At 38.0% G+C, this 15,725-nt stretch overlaps 1 protein-coding gene across 17 annotated transcripts in view; it reads left to right on the plus strand.

The window, feature by feature from the left end:
• The window catches only part of NAV3 (neuron navigator 3), a 619,870-nt gene that overhangs the window by 538,534 nt on the left and 65,611 nt on the right, over positions 1–15,725 (plus strand). For 15 of the 17 annotated variants that reach the window (XM_060777419.2, XM_060777418.2, XM_060777420.2 and 12 more), the window contains 4 exons: positions 3,827–4,315; positions 9,113–9,154; positions 11,708–11,865; positions 14,921–15,109. In XM_060777419.2, coding sequence (XP_060633402.2) covers positions 3,827–4,315; positions 9,113–9,154; positions 11,708–11,865; positions 14,921–15,109 — 878 coding nt within the window. The remainder of the gene's footprint in view (positions 1–3,826; positions 4,316–9,112; positions 9,155–11,707; positions 11,866–14,920; positions 15,110–15,725) is intronic. The other 2 variants (XM_067469106.1, XM_060777417.2) reach the window with 1 other exon arrangement.

The raw sequence follows: 15,725 nt of genomic DNA on the forward strand, positions 1-15,725 counted from the left end.
CAGACAGGGAAGCACCTCAGTTGTGGAGATCAGGCTGACTTTATGCAACAGGAGGTTGACTCTGTATAGTTTCATATGATCTTTTGACTCCAACTGTCTTAATTATCTCTTTGTTATAAGAGCAGCTGGTCAAGGTGTAAAGGCAGCCAAAGTCACTCTCCCTTGTTGTTTAACATCCCCTTCAGACAGTGTGGGCCATGAAAATAGCAAAATTCCAGGCAGTAGGAAGTTTCATCACAGAAGATTGAATTGATATGGATTTTTTGAACAGATTTTATTTATTCAGAATATTTTATACCACCTTTTCAAGTCAGAAGCATCCTCAGGGAGTTTCCACAGATGTTATCCCATGGGCAGGAGAGAAATGGGGGGAAACATTTGGAAGAGTGGGACTTGACTTACCCTGGCAAGGTCCACTTTTGGGGATGGTCAGCCATCCCATATCCTGCCTTCTTCCCACTTTCCTCAATCATTCTGTTTAATGGGTTCCATTTAGTACCTTAGCACATGGAAGTTTCCCCTTGTTTTCTCTCTGTTTTCATGTGCTAGCAAAATGGAGTCCCATGGAGGCCATCTAATAATGCACGGTCACTTCTGGTGGCTGCCTGTGGGAATCTGTCTTGCCAGCATGCAGATACAAAGAGAGACTCAATTGGGTGTTACCTGACTAGAATTGCACAATAATACTTAAAATAAAAATGAAAAGATTTTAAAAATAGCAGTAGTGCAGGAAGATGGGTTACCAGGGTGTATGTGTAAGTATGATTCACACCTATAGTCTCTCACTCAAACACAGTCACACACACTTAAAAGAATAATTCCAACAAAAGGAGAATTGACCTCAAAATTACTAGTAACATGATATCTTAAAAGCATTAATGACCAGTTCACTCAGAATTTTTTGAATTGTGTAAGTAATTATTTGAATATTCTGGGATACAACTAGTGAGGCTTTTAAGAATGCCTCTGGCAAAGTAATATGTGACAGTCTCATGTCATTGCAACTTTGTTGCCTTAAAAATATGAAAATTACAAGCATCACATGTGGCTGAATTTAAAATCACAAGCATTTCATATGTGGCTCAGTCAAAAATCGGCACATATTTGTACACCCAATTTTGGGAAATCTGAAAGAGGACCCACCAGCTGTCCTGAAAGGAGAACAGACCAGAGGAGGAACTAAATCCAGTCTTGAACAGCTGGTGGATGTCATTCTAACTGGGACTACAGCAGCAATGCTGTGGGTTAAGAAATCTCATGCAGAATAGCTATTTGCATATACAGTTTCCCACTCCATCCATCTAGGAAGATGCACCTGGAACTCTGTATCCACAGACACAGGGCTGTCACCCTAGGCTGAATTAAAGCTGGAAAAGGTTGTTTTTTGAGAGCTACAGTTTTGAGCAGAGTTGTTCCCAAGCCACCTGGGTTATTCTGGCAGTTGGAGTCCAAAAATGAAAAAAGAAACTTTTCCCCAACTTCTTAATTGGGGTGGTATACTTTAATATGTTTACATGGGAGGACTTTCTTCCTTTACCAGTATTACTACTACTACTACTACTACTACTACTACTACTACTAATAACAACAATAACAATAAACAACTGTTGTTATTATTATTTTTATACCCTGCCACCAAAGGGACTTGGGGCGGCTTACATATGGGTCAAAATGCCCACAAAACATAAAAGCAAAACAATCCATTAAAACAAAAGCACAATTAAAATAGAGCATAGTAAAATATAACAATTGAGATAAAGACACAATTAAATAAAACATAAGAATATAAAAAGCAATGTTGAAACTCAAAACAATGCTCAACAAAACCAAAACCAGTAATACAATGGACATCACCAGACTATAAAAAGGGCTGGGCATGGGATAGAACAAAGCAGCGTACCACAGGGACAGGATATTGGATGAAGTGCAGAGAATGAAATATTATCAGGCAACCTAAGGACTGGGCATTTATAACCAGGGGCAAGCCATTCTCAAATGCTAGCTGAAGAATCCAGGTTTTTAGATCCCTGCAAAAGAAGAACAGGTCGAGGGCTTGCTGGGGAGGGAGTTCCAAAGTCATGGGGCCACCACGGAGAAGGCCCTCTCCGTCATCCCCAGCAGTGTTTGTGATGGTGGTGGGAGCAAGATGAGGGCCTCCCTGGAAGATCTTAGAATCCATGCCAGTTCATAGGGGGAGATGCAGTCACAAAGATAGGCAAGACCCAAATCATTTATGGCAGTGGTGCTCAACCTGGGGTCCCCAGATGTTTTTGGCCTGCAACTCCCAGAAATTTCAGCCAGTTTACCAGCTGTTGGGATTTCTGGGAGTTATAGGCCAAAACACCTGGGGACCCCAGGTAGAGAACCACTGATTTAGGGCTTTCTAAGTCATAACTTGCACTTTGAATTGGGACTGGAAACTTATTGGCAACCAGTGGAGCTGCTTTAATAGGGCCAGTCTTGTTTATTTCTTGTTTATTTCTAATGTGAGGGTAGGAGTTAATCCAATTTGTTGTTTTATATTTCTGTTCAACATCTGGATATCAAATTTACTGAACTTAGCCACTATGGAATATATACCATAGCAAGACATAATTTTCTCCAAATCCATAAATCTACTTAGAAAAAAAGTACATTACTTTCCTGAAACAAAGCCAATGCTGCCCTCTTGTGGCCAAATGCCAAAATAATTATTTTCAATGATACCTATTACCTAATATCTCACTTTCCCATATTGTTAATATTCTGCGGTGTAATCTTTAGCTTGTTTAAGACATTATGTTATAAATTCAGAAAATACTACCCGGCTTTTGGTCATAATAATGTAAAATAGTTCATCATAGTTAGAAATGGAAATGTTACACCCTTCGAAAAGAAAGGTACTGTATATTCTGGTGTATAAGACTACTTTTTAACCCAAGAAAATCTTCTAAAAAGTCAGGGCCATCTTATACGCGGGCGTAGCCTTATGCATGGGAGTCATCTTATATGCGGGAGCACTATATGGCAACGTAGAAAGAGGCAAACAGTTGCAAGCTGCAATAAATGACAATGTACAGACCAAAACAAAGTTGTTTAGTCAGTTTAGAATAACTTAGGGCCCTTTCAGGGTGTGTGTTGGAAGAGGGGTAGTTTTATACGGTGAGTATATCCCAAACTCTATATTTTAACTGGAAAAGTTGGGGGTCGTCTTATATGCCCAGTCGTCTTATATGCCGGAATATACAGTATATTTAGAATATACTGTAGAACATGATACCTGCCAACAAACCTCTAGCATACCTCTAGCTTTGCCTTTTCCGTTTTTTTTTTTTTTGCATATTAGGAAATGTAATGTCCTAATATGCAAAGTTTATTTTTTAAATATTTTTGGTACATTAAGAAAGGAGATCAAGCTTTAAAAAGGAAATAAATCAGTATTTTTGAATATAAGAAGAAATCTGTGAGCAGTATTTGGCTGGCTCTGAAATGCTCTTAATTTCAAAATAACACATCTTGGTTGTAGAAAACATTGAACTAATTGCTGGATTTGGGTGAAAGTTTAATCTTTTTATGCAATCATATAACAAGGGATTGTTGTGCTTTTCAACTCCATGGGAAAGTCTGTACCTCTTAGAAGACAAATCCTGAATGAATGCTTTGAAACTGAAAAAATAAATACATTAGAGTAAAGCAGGTTTTAAGTAGATTTGATTGTGAGAAGCAAATTAATTGGGGACAACGGGGTATTATGTTGGCTGTTTTAATGATGTGTGTACCTTGGATTTCAGACTTTTAATATGTGAAGCCTTGGCTTCTAATGCTGACATGGTTTGTTTTCTTATAGGTTGTTCGGTGCTAAAGCGAGCAGCAAAACTGCCCCTACACCAAATACGGAAGGGGTGAAATCCACATCTGCAATGCCCAGCCCTAGCACCACGTTGGCTCGGCAAGGCAGCTTGGAATCTCCATCTTCAGGTACAGGTAGCATGGGCAGCACAGGCGGGCAGAGTGGCAGCAGTAGCCCCCTTTTCAGCAAACCTTCAGACTTAAATACAGATGTTGTAAGTTTAAGTCACTCCTTGGCTTCTAGCCCAGCCTCAGCCCACTCCTTCACATCAGGCGGTCTTGTGTGGGCTGCTAACCTCAGCAGCTCCTCTGCTGGCAGTAAGGATACACCAAGCTACCAGTCAATGACGAGCCTCCACACGAGCTCTGAATCCATTGACCTTCCTCTCAGCCATCATGGCTCCCTGTCAGGATTGACTACAAGTACTCAAGAGGTGCAGAGCCTGCTCATGAGGACTGGCAGCGTGAGATCTACCCTTTCCGAAAGGTGAGTTGATGACAGAGAGAAGTGTCTCGGCCATAATCATACCTAAGGCACAAAAGTCAAAGCAGCCAGAATGATATCTTTGAATGTGCCTTGAGACAATCATGTTATCAAACGATGAAAAAGGTCTTCAGTATAACTTTTTGGGGGCAATGGCAGCTCATGCCTTCCATATAAATGGGGGTCCCCTCAATCCACACTTGGCTTTCTGAACTTTGAAGGAGCCATCAAAGGTGGAAAATTCCCTTCCCACCTCTGACAGGGCCTTTAAATTGAGGACTAAACCCATGAATGGACTAAAACTGACAAGGAAGCCATCAGTCCTACTGATGTTGGGAGAGTCCATCCATTTCTCTATTTATATCTCATCTCATTTTATTTGTTTATTCACATACTTATTTGTTTTATTTTTATCCTGGCATTCTCCCAATGTGAGAACTCAAGGCAGCTGTCCTATCTTTTTTTTTTTTTTCCAGACTGGAACTCAAGGTAGTTTACGAAAAGGCAGTAAATTACAAAACAAGCAGATATAGTTAAAAATACAGAAATTAGTATTAAATAGCAGCAGAATTGAAACCATTTAAAATCTTAATTTAACACACATATTAAAAACAAGACAATGGCATAAAAAGCCCTTTTTGGTACAAATAAATTCCCAAAGTTTAGCTGAAAAAGAAAGGTCCTAACCCAGTAGTTCTCATCCTGTGGGTCCCCAGATGTTTTGACCTACAGCTCACAGAAATCCCAGTCAGTTTACCAGGTGTTAGGATTTCTGGGAGTTGAAGGCCAAAACATCTGGGGACCCACAGGTTGAGAACCACTGTCCTAACCTGTCACCAAAAAAAGACAACAAAGAAGAAGCCATCCTGTCTTCCAAAATGTGGGAACACTCACATAGAAGGCCTTCTCCTGCATTCCCATCGTTATGCAGTTGTGTGCATACATGGAATCTCTTCCAGAACACACTAGAAGTGAACTTAAAAAAAGAAATAGCCCTACACCTTCACTGCTCACACTCAAACTATCTAGCTCCTATCCTCAGGGGGTTTTTTTCATCATCTTTTAGGGAAGCACTGGATAATACATTGATTTGCTAGAATTAAGTTTAGCTGTGTTGGAATTTTTAAAATCAAAGAAGCAAGAGGTTTGTTCTTGCTCTTGAAATGATGCAACTAATCACTGAAAATACATATTTGTTAGAGTAATTGAAAACAGAATTTCACAGCTCAATTAATAGCAAAACATTTTGTCTTCTGCTTTCTTGAGCTGATTAAAATAAAAGTGAGCTTGTAACCAAGCTGGCAACTTTGACCACTCCATCCAATTCCCTCCCTCCCTCCTTAAATATAGATATAAGTATATATGGGGGGGGGGGGAGGAGAGTTTTAAGTGGTGGTGATAATAGTCAGTAATGGGCATGATAACTACACTATCTATTCTCCACATATCTTCTCTTGACCCACTGTTGTCATTTCCTATTCTTGTGTGGGATAGAAGAAAACAGATTCATAGAAACATAGAATAATAAAGAGTTGGAAGAGACCACATAAGCCATAAAGTCCAACCTCCAGCCATGCAGGAAAAGATTTTGACAATACTTTTGATAAAAATCATGCTATAGGACCTTTATACAGAGAGCTATTAGAAACCAGTCCCCAGAGTTGCCATCCTGTGGTAGGCTTGATCCCATGCCATCCGTGTGATGATCCACTTTGGTTCTCTCAATATTGCTTTTTTCACTGCCATGACAAGTCACGTGAATTCATACAATTCAATGTAGGCAGCATCTTACTTAAATGTATTTTGGTTTATTTATTTATTTACTATATTTGTATACCACCCTTCTCAGCTTTTAGGTGACTCAGGGCAGTTTAGCATAGGATATCATTATCTCTGTTACAAATCTGTTTTCTAGATATAACATCAACATTCTACCAAACACAGGATGGAGATCATCTCATTGCTCAGCAAGAAATGACCTGTGGTATTAGTGTATGAGCTATGAATCTAATTGTCAGTCTTCAGTGTCACTAGTATTCTTATCATCTACCTAATAAGATATTTGATCTTTTCCATTTTCTCCACCAAAAGACAACAGCCTATTCATTGAATAAATCTGTTGCATGGTTCATTTAGTGAATTCAGCAATCTCTGGCACCTTAACATGCCCTGTATATCCAGCAACTTTAATATTTCAGTTGAGGTTTCTATTTCAGTGTTTAAAGCTGTAAGAGATTCCTGGTCTAATCAATGCTTCCTATTTGAATTATGTGTGTTATTTGTTCCCACAATATATCAGCTTTCAAACTCTGTTAATTGTGGAGTTGGTACAAGCCCCTATTAGTCAAGAAGGCCATAAAATAATGTGCAAGAAAGTCATGACTTTTTACTTTGTCAGAACAAAACCTGACTTGGCCTTCATATTGCAAACAATACAATCTATAAGGCACATTATTAGGGTTTTTTTTCTGAGTGAGAGAATGACAGCAATATTGGATCATTCTTATGAAGTGAAGTAGATAACAGCAAGAAAATTCTGAGCAGAAGCACAGCAGTTAGCAAAGCAGCATATCAGCACATCCATATGTTTAGTTGATAGTAACTCACAGAGTTTTGATGCCTTGTAATGGAAGTGTTCTACTAGTATCTGACAAGAAGACAGGAACAACATTGGTGATTCGTCCTTTAATGGTGAGGGCTTTTTCAGTGAGCTATGACAGATTTGACATCTTCTATCACACAGCTGAAGCATTAAAGACTGCATGCCCTCAAGCAAAGTTTACATTTTAATCCCACCAGAAGACCACAACATTTTCAAGTTTCCCCAGCTGCTTCTAACAGTGTCTGCAAAATTCACTATTCCATTTTCAGTACTCTCATGTCTTGGTGGGTATTTGTGGATATTTTATAAGCAATCGCCATGGATGCACATACCATAGTCTGCATCGGGTGTGGCATTGAGTTTTCCAACCTGTTACCTTCTGGCCTAGTCTGTTCCACTCAGCTTTTAATTCATTTTTGTATGAAATCACCAACCTACTCCAGAAAAGTGTACTCTGGTCTACACAGTAACTGAGTAACTGAACATTTGTCTGCAGTGACCTATGATGTTTGATCTGACTAACAATCTAAGTCATTCAGAGGTTGACTTGCATATGTGAATGCTGAGTAAGACTCATTTCTTTTTAATCTGTGTGCCATTGTTATTACATGCATCCCCTAAACCTTTTCTTCATTCTCACAAAAGGAGGTGGAAGCCAAACAAAGTTAAATAAGATACGTTTGTTGCATTCTATTAAAATAGTAAAAGTATCTTGCTCCTAGTAACAAAGGTTAACACTTATGCCAGTGCATCACCATCTTTCTCTGTATGCCTAAATAAATCTTTTCTCCTAGCCAATTTATCATACAACCTCCATATAATTGCAGAATCTTACAATCCTAGAATTGTAAGGGTCCATGCAGAACATCTAGTTCAATCCCTTGCCATGTAGCAATACAGAAGACACTCTAAGACACTCCTTCCAAACTTTGTTTAAAAATCTCCAAAGATGGAAGGCCCACTCCTCTCTAAGGCAGTGGTTCTCAGGTGTTGTGGCCAGTTTAGCAGCTATTAGGATTTCTGGGAGTTGAAGGCCAAAACATCTGGGGACCCACAGGTTGAGAACCACTACTCCAAGGCAAACTATTCCTTATAATCGAAGCAATGGTATACTGAAATTCAGCCCTGAACTACAGTGTAATAGTGAGAAGCATGACGTTTGTAAAGTACAATTCAAATCTTCCCTTCCATGTGTGAAATTAGATATGTGCACCCAAGCAGAGATTCTGCTAAATACTTGGAAATATTGCTGCAGGGCATAGATAGCAGATGAGTCACCATTAGGAGTGGGACCCTCAGCAGTGCTTTGCTTCACACATGAACAGAGTTGTGTCACTGGCATCATTGAATACAGCAGGTACAGGTTACCCAAAATGTATTTGGTATAGTTGTGTGGAGACTTTCAATACCAAGTCCCCTTTGGGGAGAAGGGCGGGGTAGAAATGTATGAAATAAATAAAAATAAAGTCATATGAAAAAAAGTTTGGACGTTGAACATAATCCATTGTCCAAACCCCTTTTAAAATTTAATAGCTTCAAAATGGCCTAAGGAATCCTTGTGACATGGAGCACATCTACACTGACCAGTTAAATCAGTTTCAGACTTGTATTGAATAAAGTGGTTTTATAATTGCATCCCAAATCCTAGAATCAGTTTGAGACCCGACTGGTGATTACACAAACCACAGAGCACTGATGCATATTAAGGGCTTTCTTTTACATGCTTTTGTGGGTATTTGTTGCCTAGCCACTGTAGTTTGATGCTAGCTTCAAATTGCATTAAATGACCAGTGTAGATGCAGCCTTACAGAATCTCTCCAATGCTCAGGAGAATAATGTTTAAGGAAGAAAATCAAAATAGCACAGGTAACTGGAATGTGGTAAGTGCCCAAAGTTTACAGTCTAAATAATTCTAACGAAGAGTTGAACAGTTCAAATTATCTGATAACTAGGGATAGTAAGGGGAATATGGTTATGGATATTGATGTAGCTTCTCTTTCTGCTGAAAAGAAAGGGCAAGCCAATCCTTGCAAGGTTTTTCATACTTTGTTTTTTTTTTCTTTGTGGGATATATTTTAAAACATACTTTAAAATAACTCCAAAGATAATTTATTAATAAAAATAGACTTTTTAAAGAACTTTACAGTTTAAGCATTCTTTTTGCTGTGTGTCCTTAGGGGTTTTCTTTGTTTTAACAGCATGCAGCTTGACAGAAATACACTACCCAAAAAGGGATTAAGGTATATGATATTTTTCAGCATGACTGCTGTTTCTCTGTTATTCTGTAACCCTTTTCTATAATATTTCATCCTTTTTCCTGTCACTGTGTACCCTGTTTTTTGAAGAACACAATACAATTCCAATTTATTCTGAGCAATCCTTTAAAAATGTTCTCTTTTACTTTGGAACAACTGAAATTGCTTGTCTATTGTACTAATTGTGATTTTGCATTTCTAACTACTTCAAGTTCTCTGTTTACATTGGAAGATTCAAATTGTTGCAAACGTATTTCTCCAAAATCTTTCGGAACCAAATCCAATAACAATATTTTTGTAGAGTTTTGCAAAAAAATTAAATTACCACACTCAAATTTTGGGCAGAACAAATCCCGAGCTGCAAATAGTGTTCAAAAACAGCAGTTTCCACATACTTTATCACATCAGGAAGAAAATTGGTAAAATACCCTTTGCTTCCTTTGAGAGAGAAATTAGAAAAGACTGACATCCCTTCTAAACAAAATTTAAGATTCACAGAAGAACAATACCTTTATTGGGCAATCAAAATACACACATAAGCTTTTGAAGCTCCACTGCCCCCCTTCTTCAGATGAAGATAAAAAAATAATACAAGACAAGAAATGTGATTATGCTAGAGTCACCTAATGTACATATCACTTCAGAGTTCCTTCTGCTGTCAGTTAAGATGGTCTGCAGAGATCTCAGTGCAGACAACAGCCACTTGCTCATGTGGGAACTAGACACTAGGTAATCAAATTTTGACTCAATTAGTAGCACAAAGGTAACTTCCCTTTACCACGTGTCTATGTTTCTTGCCATCCTAAAGATTGATATCCTCTAAAATGCCACCTCTTTTCCAAATCAAAATTATCATCTTTCTGCAACTTTAGTCTTTAGTCTTACACACACTGAATTAGTATGGTTATTACACTGCCTAATACCACCAGCATTGATATTTTCAGGGGGGAAGATTACAAGTCCTTTCTGTTCTACTTGTATTGTAACAAACTGAGTTGTCACTCTACTGATGCAGCAGTTTAAGATCAGGTTTACAAGAGTGTTTGGAAATTAAAATGAGAGAAATTGTTTCCAACTTCCATCCTTGCCCAATACTTAAAAAAAGAAAAACCTTTGGCAGTAATTTTGGTTATAGTGATCTCAGCAGAACACTTTAATATATCTTCTGGATTCAGAAGATTAAGATGGTTCTTTTGCACTCATCAGTTTTTCCCCCTCCATCCTGTTGAAGTTTGGGCATTGCCATAAGAACTACTGAAAGAAATAAAAGATAAGCAGCATCTCTTATTGGGTAGCGATTACTTTTGAATAGTTCTTAAAAACCTATTTCATCCTTAGATCTTCAGAATGCTCTCTCTACATACCACAAATGATAATGTTCTCTAGATTCATAGGTTGACATTTAGTAGCAGATTTTCCTATGTGCTTTTGAAACACTGAATATTTTTACGAAGGAAAGTACAATTCTGTGAAAAAAGTACACTTTAAAAAAAACTGCCATAGCTGATCTCTGTGAATATTTACTCCAATTCAGTTATAGGTTTTCCAACTAAGTTTTAGGCTCAATCTGTTTTCTTAGGAAAAATAGAGAGGGATATAATCCAGAATTACAGAGTTTAGATTCCTTTGATCCTCTTTTTTGTTCCCATTCTATGGGTATTTTCAGAGCATAAAAGGGTTTGAACTACTATTTCCCAGAATCCCCTGAGCAACATAGCTACAGATTAGGTTCTATCAAATCCCAATTTTAAAAAGCCCAGCTATCCAAGCAGAATGTATAGATTTGGGAGTAATTTGGGTGGGCTGACACAGAAAATGCAAGCTCTTGAGATGAAACCTGAACTGCCTGAAATGCCTGCACATGCTAACTTGCCAGCTTAATCCATTCAAGAATTTGCTTTTCTCAGTTCCTGCCACACAGTCTGGCCAGTGAGCTGTAGTGCACTGCTGCCGTTACATTCTTGTCTTTGGCAAAAAGTCAGTGAAAGATTTGGTTTCCAAAGCTTTTGTTCCTGTGCATATTTCTGTATATGTGAGTATCTCTTTTTCTTGCCTTAAATCTATCAGTTGTATGTGAGAGGACAGAGCAGAACAACATTCTGAGAAACAAACACTGCACATTGTTCTGCTAGAAGTGACTAACAAATGAATTAAAACTTGCTATACTGTTCTCTCAGTTTATCTATATAGTATGCTCTTTTTATCATGTCCAAATTGATCACCTGTCTTCATTTACCAGTCTATCATTCTTGAGCTCTGTTGTTTGCCTGACAGTCAATTTTATGCCTTTTCCTCTCCTGTGCTGGATTTCACAACCTCTTCTTAACACCCTAACAGCTTTCTTTTATGTCTTTTCCATCATACACAAATTGATCTTGTTTTGTCTGTCTGTTTCTTGGAAGCCAAGCATCCTGTTCAAAATCAGCTGAAACTACTATATGATTATACTAGAGAGAAACTACTAACTTTTTCTTCAGAATAGTTCACGTGTATCTCACTTGTGGAAGTTTTAAGTCTGCAAGTGGTGGTGTTTTTCAGGTATACACCATCCTCTCGGCAGGCCAGTCAAGAGGAAGGGAAAGAGTGGCTACGCTCCCATTCTACAGGAGGTCTGCAAGATACTGGAAATCAGTCTCCCCTGATCTCTCCTACAGCAATGTCTTCATCTGCAACTGGAAAATATTTTTCCAATTTAGGTAAAAAACAAAATAATTTCAACTTTCCCTAGAAGTGCTCATTTTGTGCAAGCAAGATTTGTACAGAGGAACATATTCTTCCAACTGCCTTAATCATGTACGCATGTTTTTATGCTCATATTATGTTGAAACATAATATGAATATGACTTACTTCTTTGAGCATTTACTGGGTGTGGTTTTTACTAACTTCAGTTGGCTGGCTTTCTGGAGAAAAGATAGTGAATATGCATCCTTTAAGGTGTTGTTGGCCCTTCCTTTTCCAGTAGGCCTTGATAGCAGAGTGAGTGCTGATTGATTCTGGGAGCTTCAGTCCAACATAGTCTTGAGGGATGTGTACTCCTCACCCCCTGCTGTAGCAGATTTCTTTCTTTCTCTAATCACTCTGAAATATACTATGATAATTTCTGAAAAAATAAGTACTGCATTCAATTTAAAAGTTCTGAAATCCTATAAGGACACTTTGGAAACTGATAGTGACAGTTTGAACATTGATTTTGTACAGTAAAAAGCCAGAAAGATGGGAGCATATCTACATTCTAGCTCTCTCTGTAATTACAGGTTGGTTCAAAAAAGTATATTAAAATGGGAATATATTCTCACTTAACCAATCTTAGTAGCAAATAGTCATCATGAGTTCGTCATAATTTTCCACCATCTCTGTAATGGCCATTAGGTTTGTGCATTTTGGCTGAACCTTGATCCGTAGTTGCTGGTCAGATACTGGTTGGCTCCTGTATCTGTTTTTGCATGCCTCCCAAAAATGGGTGCACAGCCGGATGGACGATTTTGAACCATAGCCAAAAAATGTGGCTAGATCTGGCCCATTGGTGGCAATGGACGGGCTTCCCAGGCTCCACTTCCCATAATTTTAGGCAATTTCATCATTTGTCCTTATATCCTTCATTAAGACCTGGATTTAAGAGCATTAGAGTTGAGATACCACTCTTTCTGGAATCCTTTCCCCTTGGTCTGTAGAGGACACCTGGGTTTAATGTTTCCTTAAAGGTGTTCCTCTCTATAGAAGACAGGCGCTGCAAGTACGCACGCCCTCTCCCTGCACACAGCTTTCCAAGGCATTTTAAGGAGGCTTCACACTTCCCAGGGAAGGAAGAGCAATGGCCTGGAGCTATCCTACCCTTTTCTTTTAAAAAGCCCTCTCTTTTCTTTTGATTTACACTGCAGGCACTACATGGAATGGTGCCGTTCCCTCCCTCATGCCTTTCTGCTTTGGGTTTAATGGTTTCTTAAAGCTGTTTTGACTTTCTACTGTAGAGGAGAGGCTACTAGGTGGTAGTAGTTTTCTGAGAATGAGGCTTTTCTTTTTATTTGCTGGGATTACTATTATTAATGATAATTATTATCATCTTTTAGAAGTATTTGCTGAAGGAGAGGGAGGGAGAAGAAAAAGAAGCCCCCAAATGCACGTGCACACCCCAATCCACCCGTCCTGCACGTTCCCAACTTTCAGTCACTCTCTCTAAATAAAACCAATCAAGAAAATAAGGGAAAATCAAAAAGATCCGAGAGAGAGGCCAATCCAGAAGCCAAGCCAAAATGCCAGGATGTAACTAAGATGTCAAATAGGGGAGAAGGAGCCATGATTGGCTGCCATGTGGTCTTGTTATGTACGTGGAAATGTGATAGCTGGGACCTTGTTGTTATGGCCATTTGGCCTCAAACACACCAGATTGGCCAAAGGGAACCAACCAATCTGAATCCATGCACAAGCCTAATGGCCATTTTTCTCTTTTGACTTGTTAAGGGAAATGTACTTGTTCCAGTTTCACTTAGAATTCTTGAAAAGTTCTTCATTGCCATTGCTAAATGTAGTTTTTTTTAAAGTGATCTTTTTATTGACCTGGTCATTAACTTTCCACTCTTTTCTTTTCTTTTTGGGGGAGGGGATTGAAAAACCCTTAGGATTTGATAAAGGAGTAGCATATAGCATGGGAAATTCCTATAATTTCAATAATTCAATTTAGAGAACATTTATATTAACTATAAACTATTAACTGTTTCACAAGTAAAGTACTTTCACTTTTAGAGGTTATTAATTACAAAAAAGAGTATCTACATTATTTGTAACTTGTTATTTCTGGACTCTATTATAGATGTTTTGCACTCTTGCTTCTAATTGAGATATAGACAATTAAAATGTGACTTTAGAAGAAATATTAACAAATTTGTTTTTCTTAAGGGTTGTCTGCAATACAGGTGCTTATTGGAAACATTTTCCTTCAACCCAGTATTTATTTTCTAGACACGCCATTTTCCTATTGAATTACATAACTTTTTTTGGTGCCGGGGGGGGGGGGGGGCTCTTTCAGACATTTTTATTTGATACACAGACAGAACTGTTAGAAAGGTCTTGGTCTACCACATCAGTTGAAAGTATTTGACAGCCTGAAAGCAGACAGATAAATTCTGTTTTCCTTGGCCTTAATTCCACTCCAACTAGAAGGGCTGAAAATGTTCCATGAAGGTTTTCTTAAAACTGATTTTCCAAGTGAATTTAGCATTTGAACTGAAAAGAAATCAGTTACTTCTCTGTTAGACAAAACCTGCATGTAAAATTCAGGCTCCCACTTTAACTGCAAATGTAGGTGGAGGGACAAACAGTAAAAAGATACATTTTATGCAGTTATAATCTGGACAAAATAATTATCATAAAACATTTAAAATAGCTTAATATTTTAAAAGATATCTCTTTTAACTAGGGATGAAAAAAATATTCAGATATTTTTATATTCATGATAGAAAAGGTTTCCTAACATCCCATAAAATGGGGTCAATTGTGATGAGATTCATTTTGAAAACTTGAAAAATTGCACAGAGAATATTTTCATAGGAGACAGCATACTTTGCAAAAAAATCTGCACAAAAGTATTTTTTTCTGAAAATGAAATTTTCAGAGAAAGTTCTGAAGACAGTATGAAAACATTTATTTTGACCAGTAAAGAAAGAGCTTTTGAAAGTGTTAATTCTTGCATTAAAATATTTTTTTCTGCTGACATATAATGTTCTCTTAAACACAGTTTATGTTTGCTATTGCAGTGAGTCCTACAAATTTGTCTCAGTTCAAACTTCCTGGTCCAAGTATGATGAGGTCAAACAGCATCCCTGCACAAGATTCTTCTTTTGATCTCTATGATGATTCACAACTTTGTGGTAGTGCAACATCCTTAGAAGACAGACCACGTGCAATCAGTCATTCTGGTTCATTCAGGGATAGCATGGAAGAAGGTAAGAATGTGTGATGTGTGTTAAGCAAAAGATACTTTCAAACTTAATAGAAAACCATGGTTTGTGCTAACTATAGTTAAGCAGTCACACCATAATTAGAGCTTCATGATGTGCAACAGTCAAAGTGGACTTTTCAATTGGTAATTGGTTTTTACATCTTGTTGGTTCATAATTCCACTTCCTAAATTCTCTTCTACCTGCATAGTACAACTACCTGTTGAGGGGGAACAACTCTTGTTTCCATAAATCAACATCCAATGAAGAAAGAGTGATTACCTCAATTGTGGTTCTCCAGAGGTCTGTTTGCTTAGAATTGCATGTTTTGGTTTGCAAACCAACTTCAGACTGTGACTTCTGATGCTGGTCTGTTGGCCCAGAAAAACCATGACAGGATCAGATTTGTAGCAACTAGGCTTGGTTGATTTTAAAAAAAAGGTTCAAAACTTGTTTAGGATATAGGGGGCACTGGTGGTTTGATTCAAAAGTCACTTCTGAATTTTTCCAAAAAAAGTCAGAACTTTTCAAAGCTTCTGATACTACCAAATCACTTCGTTAATGGTGGAGGCGATTGCACAATATGCGGAAAACAGCACTGGCAATAGGGAAACTCCAGGGC

The sequence above is a fragment of the Anolis sagrei genome, chromosome 5, assembly GCF_037176765.1.
Source record: "Anolis sagrei isolate rAnoSag1 chromosome 5, rAnoSag1.mat, whole genome shotgun sequence".
NCBI lineage: Eukaryota > Metazoa > Chordata > Lepidosauria > Squamata > Dactyloidae > Anolis > Anolis sagrei.